The 21,394-nt window shown below is 41.3% G+C and overlaps 1 protein-coding gene across 6 annotated transcripts in view; it reads right to left on the bottom strand.

The window, feature by feature from the left end:
• Nucleotides 1–205: 205 nt before the first annotated feature.
• The window catches only part of LOC144242666 (uncharacterized), a 36,255-nt gene continuing 15,066 nt past the window's right edge, over nt 206–21,394 (bottom strand). For 3 of the 6 annotated variants that reach the window (XR_013338410.1, XR_013338412.1, XM_077777655.1), the window contains 2 exons: nt 13,428–13,519; nt 11,103–11,242 (listed from right to left, as the gene is read on the bottom strand). Coding sequence is in view for 3 of the 6 variants with exons in the window: in XM_077777655.1 (XP_077633781.1) it covers nt 11,154–11,242; nt 13,428–13,519 (181 nt within the window). In the remaining 3 variants the exon portion in view is untranslated. Of the gene's footprint in view, nt 227–842; nt 910–6,793; nt 6,934–11,102; nt 11,243–13,427; nt 13,520–21,394 lie in introns of those variants that run through there. The other 3 variants (XM_077777654.1, XM_077777653.1, XR_013338411.1) reach the window with 3 other exon arrangements.

Raw genomic sequence — 21,394 nt, 5'->3', positions numbered from 1 at the left:
TTTCCATGACACTAAGGCTCGGGGGTGGAGGGAGAAGAAATGTCCTTTGCAGAGGCTTTGTCTCCCACACCCCTCTGTTGGCAGTAGCTGACTCAAGCCTCTGGCTGGAATGGGGAGGAGAAACTCCTTTTTGGGCGCCTACATTCCCCTGAGATGTCAGATCATCTTCCTTGGGTCGGGAGAGAGGCAGCTCGTACAGGGTCCAAGCAATCGCAGCAGCAACAGCCTGAGAGGAAGTGGAGGTGTGCCATGTTTAGGAGGCTAACTGGTTGCTGGTGTGATTGTCATTAGCTAACTAGACGCGCCCAGCTATTTTTACCTTCTCCGATCTCCCTGCCGCTCATGCTCATGAAGCCAACACTATCGTGGCCACATCCCAAATTACCAATTTCAGATCTAGGGCAATCCATTGATGTAGGTAAGTTAGCAGAGACACCATCTATAGAAATCTCCACTGCCTGGTGCAGCCTGTCAGGGCTTCCCTGGGATTATATACAACTATCGTGTCAGACCCAGGACTAGAATTTAGGCTTCCTGGTTTCCAGGTGTAAATTAACTTGCCAAGGTCAAACGGCTGGTAAACAGCTAGCAGATAGCAGAGCCAGGATTCATACGTAGGTTGGATTACCTACTGTATGCAGGTTTCTTTTTAGAGAAAGAAAGGTAGCCAGCTTGCTTTAATCTTTTAAGGGATATCCAAGGATCTGGAGAAAACATACCAGGCTGGATTTGGCCACTAGGTGGAACCCTTAACCTAATGTGAACCTGTATCCAACCAGGCTGTGGCTGTAGCTCTGAGGTTCAAGTGGGAGGGTCTCTAATATTTCCAGAACAGCAAAGTCTCATGTCTAAGCTTTATATTGTCAATTCAGTGTATTCCAAACCTTCGGATCTCAGCCAAGCTGTCTCCTGTTCAGGAAGGAAAGGCAGAGGTAAAGGGTTATTTCTCTTAGTTTCCTTGGTGATAAAGAATAGATCCTATGTCATATGGAAAAACAAGGGAAAATTTAAAAAATAAATGGAAGTTGAACAAAATTCAAACCATCCAATGACTTTTTTTTTTTTTGAGCGAGAGAGAGAGAGGTCACACATGTGGGGGAGGGCATGGGCAGAAGGAGAGAGAGACTCCGTGAGAGTCTGACTCAGGCCTTGATCTCATGACCCTCGGATCATGACCTGAGCTGAAACCAAGAGTCGGATACCTAGCGAACCGAGCCGCCCAGGAGCTCCCAAACTATCCAGTGATTTAAACANGGAAGTTGAACAAAATTCAAACCATCCAATGACTTTTTTTTTTTTTTTTGAGCGAGAGAGAGAGAGGGCACACATGTGGGGGAGGGCATGGGCAGAAGGAGAGAGAGACTCCGTGAGAGTCTGACTCAGGCCTTGATCTCATGACCCTCGGATCATGACCTGAGCTGAAACCAAGAGTCGGATACCTAGCGAACCGAGCCGCCCAGGAGCTCCCAAACTATCCAGTGATTTAAACAAACTTAAAATGAAACAAATTCTGATGACAACTAATTTTTTTATCATCTTGCAACTGTGGAGGTATTGTTCTGTGTCACTGAATGTCCGTTTCCAGAATTACAGTTTTGTCATTTAATTTGGTTCCATTGTGATATTTGAGAGAATTTAATTTTTGAAAAGTTGTTTGCAGAAATCATAAAACTGAAAATAAAAGTGTCAAAAACTCAGGAAAATAAAATACCAACCCCCTCTTATGCCCCCCCTCCCCAATAAAAACATTGAATCACTACTTAACTGAGGACCGTGGGGGAGAAGAAGGGGGGAAATGGTGGGGGAAAGGGAGAGAGGCAAACCATGAGAGACTCTTGAATGCTGACAAAAACTGAGGACTGATGGATGTGGGGGGAGGGGGGGATGGGCATGGAGGAGGGCACTTTGGGGATGAGCACTGAGTGTTGTGTGGAAACTAATTTGACAATAAACTATTTGTAAAAAAAAAAAAAACACTGAATCACTGAAGTGGTAATTAGTACACATGTATTGGGCACACCCCAAAAAAGACATTCTGCAAACCAGGGCCGCTCACACCAAAACATGGAAAGAGGCTCAGAGGTGTTTTGTCCTGAAGCGGCTTATATAGTGTAGAGGAAGTAACTTCATTCTTCACAGTGATTGGATCCAACAGGAGAATTTTCTTAAATAAAAGGGAATTGATTACTGGCCACCTCCTATACATTTTATGGAACAATTTAAGTTTGGCTCATGATTTCCAGAGGCATAAGCAAGAAGGGACCCAGGTCAATCGACCCTCACTTGTCCTTCAAAATAAGCTTTGATAGAATGGCTAAACTTGTTTTGCCTACTCAGGGAATTTTCTGGTCTGGTCTCCATTTGTGTTTGAGTTTAACAGAAGGAAAGGAAGGGAAAAAATAATACCCAGAGATGAAAGGAAGGACAAATAACAGGAAATCCAAGACTCAGGAGAAAACTGATGAAATTCAAGAACTCAAAGAATGTTTGAGGCATGTTACAAGCACACATGACTTTGGTTGTGGTAAGAAGGAGGAGGGCATTTTCTTCTCGTGTTGGTTAGGTTTTTTTTTTTAATGTTTTATTTATTTCTGAGAGAGAGATAGAGACAGCGTGAGCAGGGGAGGGTCAGAGAGAGAGAGGGAGATACAGAATCTGAAACAGGCTCCAGGCGCTGAGCTGACTGTCAGCACGGGGCTCGAACCTACGAACTGTGAGATCGTGACCTGAGTTGAAGTCGGACGTTTAACCGACTGAGCCACCCAGGTGCCCCTCGTGTTGGTTAGTTTTAAGTTGAGCAATTTTTTTTTTGAGGATTTGGAATTTCCCTTTAAAAAAAATTAAATTCAACTTAGTTCACATACAGTGTAATTTTGACTTCGGGAGTAGAACCCAGTGATTCATCTTTCATATATGATGCCCAGCACTTATCACAAGTGCCCTCCTTAAAGTCCATCACCCATTTAGCTATACCCGCCACCCGCCTCCCCTCCAGCAATCCCCAGTTTGTTCTCTGTATTTAAGAGTCTCTCATGGTTTGCCTCCCTCTCTGTTTTTATCTTATTTTTCCTTCCCTTCCCCTGTGTTCACCTGATGAGTTTCTCAAATTTCACATATGAGTGAAAACATACAATATCTGTCTTTCTCTGACTGATTTATTTTGCTTAGCATAATAATATCTAGTTCTAGCTACATTGTTGTGAATGGCAAGATTTCATTCTTTGTCATCACCAAGTAGTATTCCACTGTATATATATTACATCTTCTTAATCCATTCATCAGATGATGGACATTTAGGGTCTTTACATAATTTGGCTACTGTTGATATACCCACTGGTATAAACATTGGGGTGCATGTGCCCCTTCAAATCAGCATCATAAATACCTAGTAGTGCAATTGCTGGGTCATAGGTTAGTTCTATTTTTAATTTTTTTGAGGAACCTCCATAACATTTTCCAGAGTGGCTGCACCAATGTCGATGCTACCCAGAGCAATCTACACACTCAATGCAATCCTTATCAAAATAACATCAGAATTATCCTTTTATTTTATATGAGAACATACTCAACGTTTATATGCCAAACACACGAAGTCGACACTTGTTCATACAGGCTAACTAAAAGGTGCCTTGGTTTACTATTTATTAAATGAGGGCAATAGCCTCAGAGATGTGTGTTTCCTCTGGGTGATAATTTTAAATCCTTAAGACACTTATTTTAGAAATATTTTCTTTATTTAGCATATTGAGGAATACAAAAGGAGTATATGTTTTTAAAAAACTATATGCTTCTCCTCAAGGAGCTTAGGTGTGGAATTATTGACATTCGAATTTAAAACAATACAAAGGAGATAGTGAATTATCACACAAAGAAGACAGCCTTTGGATTCAGCTTTTCTAGGTTGCCCAGCTTCTCTTTGATCTTGGGGAAGAAACTTAACCTCTGAGCTTCAGTTTTGTCATGTATAAAATGGAGATTTTGGCTATACCAAGTGGAAGTAATGAGGGGCAATGGGTAACATGCAAATCATCTATTCAAATGAAAGCAAATATTATAATTAGGAGCCACAACATGGGAGGCAGACCCGTGATGATCTAGGATTGCACAGGCATAGTTACTTAGCCTGCAGTGGTTTGAGAGTTTTCAATTATTAGTAGAAATTTGAAAGGTGTGGCGTGATTAAGGAGCTTTTCCAGGTATGGGGAACAGAGTGAGCAAAATATTGGAGCCTTTTTTAATCAAGTGACAAAAAGAATGTCACCTTGAACAAAGTGGGTTTGTTTAGGAAGTCAAGGAAGTAGAGCCTGGACAATACGAAGAGAGCTTGCCTGGATGGTTGCACATTTAGAGAGAAAGACAGAATCAAAGTGACCATCTAGGCTATGTTATAACGGGAGGGCTGGGACAGGGTTCACACTCAGTCCCACACACACGTTTTCTGTGTCTACAGTTTTGTCTTTTCCAGAATGATAGATAAGTGAAATCATATGGTGTCAGAATCAAATTAGGCTTCTTTCAGTTGTAGTAATCATTTGAGATTTAGTTACATTGTTGTGTGTATCTGTAGTTCATTCCTTCTGACTGCTGAGTTTATTTCCTTGTATGGAGGTACCCCAGTGTTTATTCACCAGTTGAACAGTTTGGATTGTTTCCAGTTTTTGGCAATCATGAATAAAGTTTCTTTTAGCATGAATGTTAAGTCGTCTTTTTTTTTCTTGAATATTTTAAAAAAGTTTATTTTCTGAGAGAGAAAGAGTGCAAGTGGAGCAGGGGCAGAGAGAGAGAGAGACAGAATCCCACGCAGGCTCTGTTCTGTCAGTTCAGACCCTGATTTGGGGCTCGAACTCATGAACCATGAGATCACATCCTGAGCTGAGATCAGGACCCGAGCCAAGATCAAGAGCGGGATTCTCAATAAGTTGAGCCACCCAGGTTCTGCAAAGCTGTCTTGAGTCTAAGGTAAATACCTAGCAATGAAGTTGCTAGGTCATATGGTGTGTTTAATTTTATTACAAAAGGCCAAATTGTTTTCCAAAGTGGCTGTAACATTTTGCATTCCCATTAGCAATGTATGAGAATTCATTCACATGTCATTTTGTTTCTTTTTTTTAAAGTTTATTTATTTATTTTGAGAGAGAGAGAGAGAGAGAGCATGTGTGCATGTTTGCACATGTGCACGTGCAATAGGGGGAGGGGCAGGAAAGAGGCCGCAAGAGAGAATCCCAAGCAGCTCTGCACTATCCGCACAGAGCCTGATGTGGGGCTCGAACTCATGAACTGTGAGATCATGACCTGAACAGAAGTCGGATGCTTAACCGACTGAGCCACCCAGGCGCCCCTCATTGTTGCTTCCGAAGCAGATAGGTTTGTCCTAGTCTGATAAGCTTTGACAACAGTAGAATCTGGAGCTTCTGTTTTAATTGATCACTGCGGGGTGCAGGCATCAGTATTCCCAAATGCTCCTCGTATGCTCCCCTCCCATCTGTCAAGCTCCTATTTATCCTTCAGGACTCATGTGTCACTTCTGTAAGGACATCTTCCCGAAGCCTTTCATCTCGATCAGGAGCTGTCATGGCTGCCAGTTTGCTTATTGCATGTGTCCTGTCTCTGGTTTGCGGTTCCTCACCTTCAGCACCATTGTCATTTGGGGCTGGATATTATTATCTCTGTTGTGGGGCGTCTGCACATTGTCGGAGAGTTGGCAGCAATCCTGGCCTCTGCCCACTAGATGCCAGAAGCACCTTTCCCTGAGGCGTGACAACCTAAAATGTCCTTAGATATTGCTAAATGTCCCCTGGAGCCAACCACTACCCCCCACCCCAGTGAGAACCAGGGCTCTAACTCATTGGTTATTTTATATCTAGTTTCTCTCTCTCCCTGTATTATAAACTCGAGAAGAGCAAGACCTCGTGTTTTTTTTTTCTCTCTCCCTTCTAGATTCCCAAGAACACAGTGCACAGTACTTCCCAGATGTTGGGCAAATATTTGTTGAACAACTGAATAAAGAGATGGCTGAGCAGGGGTTTCTGAGCCCCAGGGAGTGTGGAGATGAAAGTGGCAGAGAGGAAGGAGTACTTCTGAGCTACATTTAGAGAGTGAAAATACAGGAAGGGGTGGGGGTTTGGGGGTGACAATGAACCACTATGGAATCCCTACCAAGTGCCAAGTGCTTTTAAATGTTTTATATCACTTTACCTTCCCAACAAGCTGTAAGAATTTAATACTATTGGTATTTTATTTTATTTTTTAAATACATTATTTTAATTTTAGGAGAGAGAGAGAGCAAGTAGGGGAGAAGAAGAGAGAGGGAGAGAGAGAGAGAGGAGAGAGAGAGAATCCCAAGCAGGCTTCATGCTCAGCTTGACATGGAACTTGATTCCACAACCCTGGGATCATGGCCTGAGCTGAAATTAAGAGTTGGGGGCTCAACTGACTGAGCCACCCAGGTGCCCCAATACTATCATTATTTTAACGTTGAGCCAATTTAGACCCAGAAAGACCCAGAGAGTTTCAATAATGTGCCAACAGGGGGGAAGCTGTCTGTCCGTCTGTCTCCACAGATGGAAGTCTTTCTATTATGTACCATCTGCCCGGGACACTACTGTCTAAACTCAGCTGAGAACTATGGCTACCGCCGTAGACTTTGGAACATTGAAATGGGGAGCTAGGAGATCTGTTCCCACCCCCAGTGAGAAGCCCCCAAACTTACAGGGTACTACTCTCCGTGAGATGGTCCTGGAAGAGAAGGTGGCAGATTAGCAGTGATCTCAAATGTTAGCAGGATCCCGCTTACCTGAGTGATTCATGGGCTCCCAATACAGGAATTCTGTTTCGGTGAGATGCTGGAGGGGCTGTGAACCTCCATGTTTCATAAGCATCCGAGTCATTCTGATGCAAATGGTCTGCACTCCACATTTTCAGAAAGTCTGGGTTCTGGAGGAAAGAATAATTGAGATGCGTGCAAAGGGAAGGTGAGAAATGACCGGTAAGAAGGAGGGGATTCAGAGCCGAGGGCTGAACAGGCAGGCTTTGCTCGGCTTTGTGTTCTGAATGTAATGACGGTTGCTGCAGAATGCTCTGGAAGGGTCTGGAATGTCTCTTATGGATCCCTGAGCAACCTAGAAGCTGAAAATCCAGGCTGTCTGTAAACATAATGTAGAGAAAAGGGAAATAGGCCCCAGTATAAGCATCAACGTAGTTTTATTTTTATTTTTTTTAAATGTTACTTTTGAGAGAGAGTGAGAGAGCATGAGTGGGGGAGGGGGGACAGAGAGAGAGAGAGAGAGAGAGAGAGAGAGAGAGAGAGCCCCAAGCAGGCTCTGTGCTTGTGGGCTTGTCAGCATGGAGCCTGATTCGGGTTTGATCCCACTAACCTTGAGATCATGACCTGAGCTGATATCAGGAGTCGGACACTCAACTGACCGAGCCACCCAGGCGTCCCTAAGTTTTAATTCAGATCAGAGGTGGCCAAAGTACAGCCAATGGGCAAATCTGTCCCACTGCCTTTTCCTGTACATTAAATTTTATTGGAACACAGCCAGATCCACTTAGTTCCATGTTGTCTGCGGTGCTTTTGTGCTGCCACAGATAGAGTCGAGTGGCTGCCCCGATTGACCACAGGGTTCACAAAGCTTACATAGTCCTTCTTTGGTCCCTTACAAAAAAAGTGTGTCGCCTCCCTCCCCTTTTATTTTACAGAATATGTTTAGAACATAGGTCCTAAGTAAATGGTTAAGGAAGTAATTTATGGCTTTGATTGTTTGCAAAAACATATTTTTGTGTCACTGTTGCCCTCAACACACATATGTGAGCAAGTTTTGTGGACAAAACTCCATACACGTACAGGCCACAGAGTCAGCCTTTCCAGGAGCATATTCTGTCCAAAATCATTGCATTGATTATGAGGGGACTTAAGTGCATCCCACTCTCTCTTTCCTAAAAGATCAGAACTTCTTTTAAAAAATAGTCAACCTTCTGCTTTTCTAAAGATCAGTTACGTGGTGGGGAACAAGGGGAATTTAAGAAAAGGGACACACAGGGTCCTGTGTGGTAAAAACCAGTTTTGTAGCCCCTGCCTCGCTGAAAGCCACGAAATCTGTGCCTTTTGTCACGGCCGACAGAATATACGAATGCTTGCTTAGCAGTTGAGAGCAGCTTTCACAGTTCATTCGCTGACTTGTTCAACAAGGATTAATGAATGCCTGTTGAGCACTGGGTCCTGCAGATGCAGAGATGCTTAAAATGCATTGCCTGCTTGTAGCCCACCAGCGGCGAGAGATGTGAAGTGATTCCCTGGAAAACAGTCTCCTGTGCGCTGAAATAAAGCAACTCTGGGGGTGCAGGGAAGGTCCCATCAAGGCTACTTGATGGAACTGGAAGGAACATAGGCTTTGGCACATTATTGAAACTCTGAGATCATGACCTGAGCTCAAATCAAGAGTCAGACACTCAACCGAATGAGCCACCCAGGTGGCCCTAAACTTGATTCTTATATTTGATGCTATTTTTGAGTTCCAGATTTGGGAGTGAAGCTTTTTCTAACCTATGGCTATTGCATCTTCCTGTATAATTTGTTGTGTAACAAATAGAAACATAATCACCAAGATACAAAGCCTATGTTCCTTCCAGTTCCATCAATATGCTACCAGTTGCTCTCAGGTGGCATCTGTTGGACTTGAGCTCCGGGTATGACCTGGGACAGCTGGGCGCTCAGAGAAGCATATGGGATTCCGATGGCCCAGGGGAATCAGAGATGCCCAGCATCTGCATTTACATATAACCAAGGTCTCTCCGGGAGGGGTACCTGTGCTTGGTTTCTTTTAATAAGTGGGTCCCGGGGCGAGTGGGTGGCTTAGTCGGTTAAGCGTCCGACTTTCACTTAGGTCATGATCTCGCGGTTCGTGGGTTCGAGCCCCGCGTCGGGCTCTGTGCTGACTGCCAGCTCAGAGCCTGGAGCCTGTTTCAGAGTCTGTGACTCCCTCTCTCTCTGACCCTCCCCTGCTCACGCTGTCTCTCTCTCTCTCTCCTAGAAATAAATAAAACATTTAAAAAAAAATAAGTGGGTCCTGCCCCCTGAGCTGGTCCCTTTTTCCAGACAGACTTATTTTCATTGGCAAGGAGTAAAATAAGGTCTAAAGTGGTGGGGGTTCTCAAATGTTGCTGCATATTAGAATTACCTGTAGAGCTTTTAAGAGTTCCGACCCAGGTACCCATGGTTTAAACTTTTCAGATGATTCGAATGTGTGTAGCCACGTTTGAACTGGCTGCTTTAAATCAGTGGTTCTCAATTAACCAGAGGGCTTGTCAAACCCAGATTGCTGGGTCCTATCCCCAGAGTTTCTGATTCAGCTAACAAATTTACATTTCTAACATGTTCCCAGATGACACTGGCGGTGGCTGGTCAGAGTCAACATTGTGAGAACCACTGTCCTAAGTGGAAGTGATGAAGAGGGATGGTAGCTGGAGAAGAATAGTGGTTCTTCTTATTTCTGTGTAAAATCTGTCCATTCTGGACTTTGAAGCATGAAAAGGGGGAGATTGGGCTAGTGATGTCACTGCCATTTTTGTCATGTAAAACCCACAGTCTTGGAATGGTATGTACCCATCTTAAGAATGCCCTTGCACTACCTGAGAAAACATGGCACTTTGCAGACTCACTCTTTCTTTCTCTCTCTTCCTTCCTTCCTTCCTTCCTTCCTTCCTTCCTTCCTTCCTTCCTTCCTTCCTCTCTTTCTTTCCTTTCTGTTTCTCTTTTGATTTCTTTCTCTTTCTGTTTACCTTTTGATTTTTTTCTCTTTTGATTTCTTTCTTTTTCTTTCTCTTTCTCTTTTTTCCTTTCTCTTTCTCTCTTTCTCTTTTTCTTTCTGGGAAAGGCTTGAGGTGAGATCTTTGTTGAAAATACTAAAGACCATCTAAAGGAATCAGGTGTATTCAAATGCTTTCAATTTTACGGAAATTTGAAATTTGAAAATGTAGTTGTTGTGAAAAATAATCTTCAAGGATACAGAAATTTCTGATGGAACAGCTTTGTAGCCAAAAACTTGTGGTTAATAATTCAAAGAACCCTTCTACAAGAAAGAATACTGAGTTGACAAGTAATAAAAGCAGAACACAAACAATTAGGTACATATGAACTCTCTATATTAATAGGTCAGCAAATAGGACCACAGTCAATTACCTTAGTCATTTATGAAGCAATCTCATACTACCCAAATGATTTCTCCTTCACCCATTGCCTATTTTAGAATGGATGCTCAAATGGTTATATTTCATTTTAAATACCCTTTCAGAAGCTGTATTCTCAACTAAGGGCATAATATTCTCACTGGCATGCCTATTTAGCATTATTCTATTTATACACATTATTTAGTGAGCAGAATTTTCCCAAGTGGCTGTGGAATCCTGGGAAGCAAGTCAGGACAGGAAGCACACTCACCAGCCGGGAATCTACAGCTTCTGGGGGAGTCCGACACCACGGCAGATCTTTCAGGAAGGAAGTGGTGTGGTCAGTCTGGCAGCGTCCACAGAAGTAAGCTGGCGAGCTGGCCAAGTGTACTGTCACTTTGAAGAATGCGTTTTGAGTCCTCTTCTGAGAAACCAATAGCTCTTGGACATGTTTTTCCATACATTTAAAAAATTTCTCATAAGATCATTTCATCTTTCTACCTGACTTTGCTCACTTAGACAGTCCAAGAAGACTTTAGACTCCTTGCTATAGAGATTCTGCTTTTATGACTAAGCATTTATGAATGATGCAGAATTTATAGGAGGTGGCCTGTTTTAAGAAAGAGGAGGCGGGATAGGGCAGGAGGAGCACATGCTTTGAGGTTGCCTCTTCCTGGCTCCGTGGCTCTGGCAAGTTAATGAACTTCAAATTTCCAAATGTAAAGTTAGCATGTTTGCAACGAGGCTGCTGTGGCTGCTCAAAGGGAAAGTATACAAGTGTCTGCTCCAGGCAGAGAAGGACAGATACCATATGTTTGCATGTATAGGTGGATTAGGAGGAACTTAGTGGAAGACCGTGGAGGAANAAAAAAAAAAGAAACCAACTTGACAATAAACTATAAAAAAAAAAAAAAGAAGAAGAAATGTCTGCTCCAGAGTGCAGTAAATGTTGGTTCCTTTACTTCCTTTCCTTGCGGGATGCTTTTCAGTTAGTTGTATTCACTGAGGGGCTTCTCTGTGGTATGTTCCAGAAATACAGAGGTGGGGAAGATTTCCCCCTTTGGAAGGACTTCATAGTCTAAGGAGAAAGAGAAACAGCTACTTAAAGAACAATACAGTAACAATATGGTGAGGGGTGCTGGGATGGTTCTGTTGGTTAAACACGGACTCCTGATTTCAGCTCAGGCTATGATCTCATGGTTCGTGAGATCAAGCCCTGTGTGGAGCTCTGTGCTGACAGCATGGAGCCTCCTTGGGATTCTCTCTCTTCCTCTTTCTCTGCTCTTCCCCTGCACACGCTCTCCCCCCCTTCCCCACTTCTCTCTCTCTCTCAAAGATGAATAAATAAACCTAAAAAGAAAAAGAACCATATGGTTAGGGCTACATTAGAGGGCATATGGGGGTAAGGGGCTCTTGGGGAAGTCCCTGCATGCCTACGCCCAGGCAGTAGGGGACCCGCCTGTGTGTTTCCTCTTCCTGAGGGAACACAGCTTTGTGCTGCCTGCTCTCTGTATCAGAAGACCGTCATTTGTTATATTTTTGTCCGATTGTTCATTTGCAGTTTGGGGTAATTCTGAACTATCTTACTTCCTCATGGACAAGGTGGATGTCTACAAGCATTTAAAAAATTATGAAAATTCCTCAAGCTACTTTTTTCTTTTTCTTTTAAACGTTTCGTTTTCTTCTTCTTTTTTAATGTTTATTTATTTTGAGACAGAGAGCCTGCAAGCAGAGGGAAGTTCAGAGAGAGAGAGGGAGAGAGAATCCCAAGCAGGCTCCACGTCCTCAGTGTAGAGCCTGTCATGGGATTTAATCTCATGAACCATGAGATCATAACCTGAGCCAAGATCAAGAGCTGGTTGCTTAACTGACTGAGAGCTGGTTGCTTAACTGACTGAGCCACCAGGGTGTCCTTTTTTTTTTTTTTTTAATTTGAGAGTTTGAGAGTGGGGAGAGGGGCAAATGGAGACAGAGAGAGAATCTTAAACAGGTTCCATGTTCATCCAGAACCCGATGTGGGGCTCCATCCCATGACCCTGGGATCATGACTTGAGCCGAAATCAAGAGTCAGACACGCAACTGACTGAGCCACTCAACTGACTAGCATGTTTTTTTGGTCTCCAAAATATATAAACTTGGGAAACTTTAAAAATAGATCTCAGAGGGGCGCCTGGGTGGCTTAGTCGGTTGAGCGTCCGACTTTCGCGTAGGTCATGATCTCGCGGTTCGTGGGTTCGAGCCCCGCGTCGGGCTCTGTGCTGACTGCCAGCTCAGAGCCTGGAGCCTGTTTCGGAGTCTGTGACTCCCTCTCTCTCTGACCCTCTCCTGCTCACGCTGTCTCTCTCTCTCTCCTAGAAATAAATTTAAAAAAAATTAAAAAAATAGATCTCAGAGAAGACAAGGCTTGCATAGATTACTCCGTTTGCTCAGAGAGACTATGTGGTTTACTGTTGGCCAGTATTAGTTCTCTGGACTTAGAACGCTGGAGTCATAGGCTAGAACACACTTCTTAGGACCCAGATGTTATAAATTTACTCCTGTGATAATATCTCTTTGCAGAACATTACACTCTTGTAATTATTTAAATATTCTCTTATGACTTAATGAAATGAAATACTCTTTTAAATTAAATATTCCATAACACTCTTTTCCTGGTAGATTTTTTCTTAATAGATTTTAATCTTCATAAAGTCAAACACCTACACTGCATTTAAGATGATGCTTGCCACCACTACTTATGTTTATTCACAAACGTATATGATAGGACAGTGTTAAGCCTGCTTTTCCCAACTTTCAGAGACTCTGTAGTACTCTTCTACTGGTTGAAAAATTTATTGTAATATTAGTGAAGCCCGAGTCAATGGGAAAAAAAATAAGGCTCCAAAGATTCAATTCAACAACCATCTATTGAGCAACTACTGTGTTCTATACGTTATCTCTGCCCTTGAGACGTTTACGAGTGTCAATAACAAAACAACAATGAACCGCAAAGATCCCTGCCAAAGGGTGGTGTGCGTGCACAGAAACAGACAGTAAACACAGTAAGTTACATGACATAGATGAATAAAGCACTTACTACTTTAGAGGGTGAAAGGTGACAGTGATCAGTGATAGAACAGAAAAAGCAAAGATCGGGGTAAGAAGGACGAGAAGGGCTGTGGCAGTGGTCAGGTCATAATTTTAGATTGGGTATCAGAGTGAGTAGCTCCACTGAGAAACTTATCTTTAAGAAAAGGTGTGAAGGAGGTAGGGAATCAACCTACAGATAGCAGAACAAGATGGTCCAGAAGGATCGAGCTGGGCTTTGTTGAGAATGCGTCTGAGTGTTCTGGGAAGAGCTGAGAAGCCCAAGGGTCTGGAGAGGGAATAAGAGAAAGAAAAAAAAAAAATGAGATTAGGGCAGGGAACAAGGCAAAGTGATCATGTAAGGAAGGCCTTGTAAATGGAAAATAAACATATAAAAACATTTAACCTCTGATGACATTGCTTTCATCATTAAGTAAACCATTAAGTAAACATTAAGTAAACCATTTCTTACTTGTAATTTTCTATAACAAATACTTATTGTTTCACATTACAAGTCAGCAGGCTCTGGAATTATGAAAGCAGGTTTCTAGGTAATGCAAATCACAGCCCTCTTATTAAAGATATACCCAGAGGATGAAATTCATGATGACAAGGTTCAGAATAAACATTGATTTAAAATAAATTTGGCCAGAAACTGTCATCCAAATACTTAATTTTCTTTCTTCCCTAATTAAACAAATGTTAATGGCTAGCCTAGTGTTTATAGCTTCAAAAGCATATGATGTGTATTACTTAAAAATTAAGTACTATTTAACACATGAATTTTATTTTTAGTCAAAATATTTTAAAAATTTAATTAATTATTATTATTATTTTTTTTTTTGAGAGAGAGAGCAAGAGAGAGCATGTGAGTGGGAGAGGGGAAGAGGGTGAGGGGAGAGAATCCCAGCCAGGCTCCATAGTGACAGCACAGAGCTCCATGCGGGGCTGGATCTCAGGAACTGTGAGATCATGACCTGAGCCTTGTGAGACTGTGACCTGGGCTGAAACCAAGAGTCAGATGCTTACTCAACTGAGCCACCCAAATGCCCCCCCTTAGCAGTGTTTTAAAGTTCTTGGTACATCAGTGTGGTACATCTTTTAATAGCTTACTCCTATGGACTTGATAGTTTTTGGTGCTACTGTGTATGGTTGGTATTGATTTTTACTTTATTCTCCAATATTTTTTTTTTTTTTTTTGGTGGGGGGGTGATTATTTTAAATAGGTAAAAACATATATTAAGCTTCTAACCGGGCACTTTGCTAAATTTTCTTTTTAATTTTGGCAGTTTGGGTTCTTTTAGTTTTTCTATGTATGCAGTCATGTCATCTGTGAGTAATGACAGAATTAGACTGTTTATATACTTATTTTTTTGTGTATTGCATTGGCTAGGATCTCATATATGTATGTTTAGAAGTGGTTATGGTGGATATCCATGTGTTGTTTCTGATCTTGGAAAGAGAATGAACTTTCCTTCCTCCCTTCCTCCCTTCCTCCCTCCGTCCCTCCCTCCCTTTCTTTCTTTCTTTCTTTCTTTCTTTCTTTTTCTTTCTGTTTTATAATTAAGTAATCTCTACATCCAACATGGGGCTCAAACTCAAATCCAGAGATCAAGAGTTGCTTTCTCTTCCAAACCAGCCAGCCAGGCACCCTCAGAACATTCAATGATTTTTCATTATGTGTGATGTTAGCAGTGGGTTTTTCATCGGTAGCTTTTATCAGAAAGCTATTCCCTTCTAGACTTCATTTGCTGAAATTATTTTTTAATCATGAAAGGATGTTCAATTTGATCAAATGCATTTTATGCATATAATTTCTCTCATTTATTCTATCAATTCGATAGAAATAAAGCTATAAAGGACAATATTGAGACAATTGAGGAAATGTGAATATGGACTTTGCATTAGGAAACATAATTAAATCAAATTTCTTCATTATCATAATAGAATTGTGCTTACGTAGAATGTTCTAGTTTTCAGGAGATAAATGCTGAAGTTTTTATGTCTAAAAGTTATTTTTAAATGATTCTTCAAAAAAATATCTCTCTGTTAAGATACATAAAAACATACACAAGTTGTATCTATCTATATACAAATGTGGTAAAATGCTAATAGTTGGTGAATTTGGGTGAAGCGTACATGGGATATTTTAATTTTACTATAGGTTTGAAAATTTTCAAAATAAAGTATCTGAGGAAAAACATGGAGGATACAAGTATTACAATAAAGTTGATTTAATATTGAACTTTTTACCTCTCTAAGTGACTGTACTTTCATTTCTAGTCGATGTAACATTTACAAAACCATTCATATATCAAACCTGGAGAAAATCTTAATAAATGCCAAAACTAAATTTTTAAATTTTATTTTTACTTTTTATCATTCTTTCTTTTTGTTTATTTATCTTGAGAGAGATAGAAAGAACTCAGGCATGGGGGAGGGGCAGAATGAGAGAGGGAAAGAGAATCCCAAGCAGGTCGTGCACTGTCAGCATGCATGGAGTCCAACATTGGGGCTTGAACTCACAAACCGTGAGATTCTGACCTGAGCTGAAATCAAGAGCCAGATATTTAACCAACTGAGCCACCCAGGTGCCCCTAAATTTTTTTATTTTAAAGATTTATAATTTTTTTAAAGTACTCTCTACACCCAACATGGGGCTTGAACTCACAATCCTGAGATCAAGAGTTGCATGTTCTAACAGATGAGCCAGCCAGGCACCCCCATCAAAACGAAATTTAAACAGACCTCTTTCTTTTACCGTATAAGATGAAATATAAGTAAAAATTAATCACAGATTTTTAACTAAAAATCTAATCATTTTTTACTAAAGTTTAAGTGAAGATTTTAATGTTTAGGTGTTTTAATTATTTGAGATTCATATCATGTTTAGATATGGGAAGCACTTATATCAAGGCATAACCATTCTGGAGAAACCAGTAATCAGAGAGAAAAAAATCACATCTTACACGTTTCATTTTATTGTTAAATAAGACAGAGTAATGAACTAAGCAAGAATATTGTAGGAAGTTAACAAAATATCCTTTTTGCTTTTGCAACTTTTTAAAAAATTTTGTTTATTTTGAGAGAGAGTGGGAGGGGCAGAGAAAGAAAGCAAGAGAGAGAGAGAATCTCAAGCAGGCTCTGCGCTCAAACCCATGAACCGTGAGATCATGACCTGAGCTGAAATCAGGAGTTGGAGGGGCTGCTGACTGAACCACGTAAGCCGCGCAGGTGTCCCTTGCTTTTGCAACTTTCAATTGTTGTTTTCCAGATTATTTCCATTCTGCATGGTAGTTATGCTACAATATATTTTCAAATAATGGACATCATATTTTTCAAATTTTTACTGTTACCCCCAATGCAGAACAAGAAAATTGACTGAAAATTAGAAAGAAAAAGGTGAAAGTGTAGAAAAAGTTTTTCTGACATTGCATGTGAAATTTAATGTGGAGGAACGCATAAATGTAGTAGAATTGTCTTTTTGGCACACCGAAACTAGCAATAATGGGGAAAGAATAAAAGCGTGACAAACACAATGATTTTAGATCAAATGTTTGTCTTAATAAAATTGTCCTGTTGATTACCTTTCGATCAAATTGTTTTCTGATTGTTTGGGCTAGGACAAATTTTGTGCTTCCAAAACAAAAGGAGATTACAGAAGAGTACGTATATTAGTCTTCTTATTTTGTATCAAAATTTTAAGAATGGCTATTATCATTTTCACAGATTTATTGAGGTATAATTAACATCCAATAAATTATGCATATAAAATAGTATAGTTTGATAGGGTTTTTAAAAATTTTTTTAATGTTTTATTTATTTCTAGGAGAGAGAGACAGCGTGAGCAGGGGAGGGTCAGAGAGAGAGGGAGACACAGACTCTGAAATAGGCTCCAGGCTCTGAGCTGGCAGTCAGCACAGAGCCCGACGCGGGGCTCGAACCCACGAACCGCGAGATCATGACCTAAGCGAAAGTCGGACGCTTAACCGACTAAGCCACCCAGGCGCCCTTGTTTTTTTTTTTTGTTGTTGTTGTTTTTTTAAGAGAGAGAGGGAGAGAGAGACAGAGAAGCAGGACTCACCCAGCGCTCTTATTTTACCCAAAGCAGAGCTCACACTTCCCCGAAGCGGGGCTCGAGCACACCCGATGAGGGACTCCAACTCACTCACTGTAAGATCATGACCTGAGCTGAAGTCAGATGCCTAATGCTTGAGCCACACAAGTGCCCTGATACATTTTGACAGGTACCTACCCTGGCAACCGTATCCACAGTTTCCTATGGCTCTTTGGAAACCTCTCTTTCCTGCCTTTCCCTGACCTCCTGTCCTCTGGGCAAGCAGTCGTCATCTGCTTTTTCACTGTAGATTTCAGTTTGTAGAATTGTATACCAATGGAATCATCTGGGGGCGCCTGGGTGGCTTAGTCGGTTAAGCGACCGACTTTCGCTTAGGTCATGATCTCGCGGTTCGTGGGTTCAAGCCCCGCGTCGGGCTCTGTGCTGACTGCCAGCTCAGAGCCTGGAGCCTGTTTCAGCCTGTGACTCCCTCTCTCTCTGACCCTCCCCTGCTCACGCTGTCTCTCTCTCTCTCTCTCCTAGAAATAAATAAAAATATTAAAAAACAAACAAACAAACAAACAAAAAAAACAAATGGAATCATCTGGTATATACTCACTTTACTTTCTGGCTTTTTTCTCACTCAGTATAACTACTCTGAGATTAATCCATGTTGTTCCTTACAACAATAGTTCATTTCTTTTTATGGATGTATCTATGCCATTGTGTGGATGTACCGCACTATGTTTATCTGGTTACCTGTTGATAAATATTTGGATTGTTATCAGCTTTTGGCTTATTATAAATAATATTGCTATGAACATCTGCATCCTATTTTTTTTTTGTATGATGATACATTTTCTTCTTCTTTTGTGAAATACCTGGGAGAGGAATGACTTTATATGGTATGTATATATTCAACTTTTTAGGGAACCATCAAAGTATTTTCAGGTCGTTTAGCATATTGGCATTCCGGCCGTCAGAGTGGGAGACATCTGGTTGATCTGCGTTCTCTCAAACACTTGGGAGGGTCAGTCATCTCAATAGCTATGTAATGGTATCTTATTATAGTTCTGATTTGCTTTTTCCTAATGTCTAATCATTTTGAATGAGCCTATTTACCATTCACTTACCTTTTTGGGTGAACTGTTGAAATATTCAGCACCATATTTTATTGGGCTATGTAACTTCTCATTATCGAATTGTAAGAACTCTATATATTGTTGGCACAAATCCTTTTGCAAATATGTAATTCACAAATGTTCAATTCTGTGGCTTATTTTTTCACTCACTTATTTGTTCACGTCTGTGGCTTATTTTTTCACCCATGTAACATTCAACGAAAGAACAAAAGTTCTTGATTTTTGAGACAGTCCATTTATCACTGTTTTGGTTTCTGAATCATGCTCCTAGATGTCTTATTTAAGAAACATTTCTTTCTTTTTTTTTCAGTTTTAACATTTAGGTCTATGATTCATTTTGAGTTAATTGTTGCGTATTATGAGAGATACGGAGCAAAGTTCTCTCTGTCTCTGTCTTTCTCTGTGTCTCTTTATAGATGGGATTCATTGTTCTGGAACTATTTGTTGAAAAGCTATCCTTTCTCCCCTGAATTGCCTTTATGCTGTGTTATCAATTGATTATATACGTGTGGGTCTACTTTTGGACTCTCTATTCTGTCTCATTGCCAAGTTTGTCAGTACCACACTGTCTCAATAAAGCTTTACGTTAACTCTTGAAATCAGATGGTGTAGGTCTTCCAACTTTGTCATTTCCAAAGTGGTTTTGGTTATGCTATGTCCTATGCACTTCTCTGTGACTTGTAGAATCATCTTGTCAAACTACAAAAATATTCTAAAGGTTTCATGATCAGTTTGGGGGGGAGGAAACATGTCCGAGACATTCAGTCTTGTAATCTATTCATCAGCACAATCTATCTTTCCATTTATTTAGGTAGTTGATTTTTGTATATTGAAGTTGTATCCTGGAATGTTACTATATTCATTTCATGGTATAAGATTTAAAAAAAATCTAAGATGACTACTTCTGTCTTAAATTTTTTTTTTCTTATCGTGGTAAGAACACTTAACATGATGTTCTTATCGTGGTAAGAACACTTAACAATTTTCTAAAATTAAAAATTAAAAAAATTATTTTGAAAAGAGAGACAAAGAGTATGAGCAGGCGAGGGGCAGAGAGAGAGGAAGACAGAGTATCAGAAGCAGGCTCTGTGCAGAGCCTGATGTGGGGCTGGAACTCACCATCCAAACCGTAAGACAATGACCTGAGCCAAAGTCCAATGCTTAGCCAACTAAGCCACGGAGGCACCCTACTCACTAAAAATCTTAAGCACACAACGCAGTATTAACTGGAGGCACAATGCTGTACGGCAAGTGTCTAGAACTTTCTCATCTTGCATAAGATGGCAAATTGCTGTACCATAAATCTTTTAATTTGTATGATTAGGGGATTTATATTTAATATAAGTGTTAATATTGCTGGATTAAAATCTGCCATCTTGCCTGGAGGAGGCAGGTGGGGAAGACACTGAGTCTCACTCAGCTCCTTCTTTTGGATCATTTCTATAGAACAAAAGCCTCATCTGCTGAAGAAAGGATGACACATCCTGTCACCCTCAGGACACGGCTGAGGAGTTGATGCATGGGGTGGGGTTAGGGAGGAGGAGTAGAGGGAAAGAAAAAACACTCTCTACTCCTGTGTGAGGAATAGGGGTAAGTCCCGGGTACAAACCATTCCAGGTTTTTTTTAGTATTTATTTGTTTTTGAGAGAGGGCACACAAGGAGGGGAGGGGCAGAGAGAAAGGGAGACAGAAAATCAAGCAGGTTCCAGGCTCTAAGCTCTCAGCAGAGAGTGTGATGGACGTGGGCCTCAACTCATGAACCATGAGATCATGACCTGAGGTGAAGCTGGATGGTTACCAACTGGGCCACCCAGGTGCCCCGCCAGATCTTTTATCACTAAGTAAGGAGCAGGATCATTGAGAAGACCCCACCCAGTTCAGGGACATAGAAACTGCCTACAATAAGCAACCATGCAGAACTTGCCCCACCTACCAACAGAAGGAGAGGCTAGAAGCCCTGAGAGCTGCAGACATTGGAGAATGCACTCCTCCCCGCCCCCCAGTCCCCCCTTGCAGGCTCTTCTCCACAAACCCTACCAGGCGATTACGAGAATGCCTGGAACAGCAAGAGATGCTGGAAGAAGCCCGTTTATTGCGTTGCTCTGTCTGTGGCTTCCACATGCCTTCCATACACTCCTGCCATCCTGCAGCCTGACTTGAGTAACTTGTTAAGAATTTCACCAGTCAGAATGGCTAGTATCAGAAAGACCAGAGGGGCGCCTGGGTGGCTCAGTCGGATCAGCGTCTGCCTTGGGCTCAGCTTATGATCTCACGGTTCATAAATCTGAGCCCCACACGGGGCTCTCTGCTATCAGCATAGAGCCTGCTTCAGATCCTCTGTCCACCCCTCTCTCTGCCCCCGCTCCTCTCTCAATAAACTTAAAACAAGCAAACAAATAAAAAGACAAGAAATAACACGGGTTGATGAGGATGTGGAGAAAAGGAAATCTCCATGCACTGCTGGCGGGAATGTAAATTAGCGCAGCCACTGCGGGACACAAAACAAATGAACAAAAAACCAGAAACAGAGTCATAAATACAGAGAGAAACTAACTGACGGCTGCCGGAGGGGAGGGGAAAGGGATAGGCGAAATAGATGAAGGCGATTAAGAGGTGCACATTTCCAGATGTAAAATAAACCGTAGGGATGAAAAGTACGGCATGGGGAACACAGTGAATAGTATGTAAGGACTTTGTACGGCAACAGATGGTAAACCGTATGTAACTGACAAATCATTACGTTACATGCCTAAAATGAATATGATATTGTATGTCAACTCTTATTCAATGAAAAGTATTTCAATTCAATTCAACAAACTTTCAATTAATTTACTTCAGTTAAAAGTGAACACAAAATAAATTACGAATGGATCAGAGATGAATAGCAAACAGAATTTCAGCTGAATTCGTCCTACCAGCTTGAATGGTTTTCAATAGCCCTGGGTACACAGCTGTGCTCACAGCC

The sequence above is a fragment of the Crocuta crocuta genome, unplaced genomic scaffold (genome assembly GCF_008692635.1).
Source record: "Crocuta crocuta isolate KB4526 unplaced genomic scaffold, BGI_CrCroc_1.0 scaffold36, whole genome shotgun sequence".
Lineage (NCBI taxonomy): Eukaryota > Metazoa > Chordata > Mammalia > Carnivora > Hyaenidae > Crocuta > Crocuta crocuta.
Note: the sequence above shows the minus strand (reverse complement) of the source record. Positions and strands in the feature narration are given on the sequence as shown.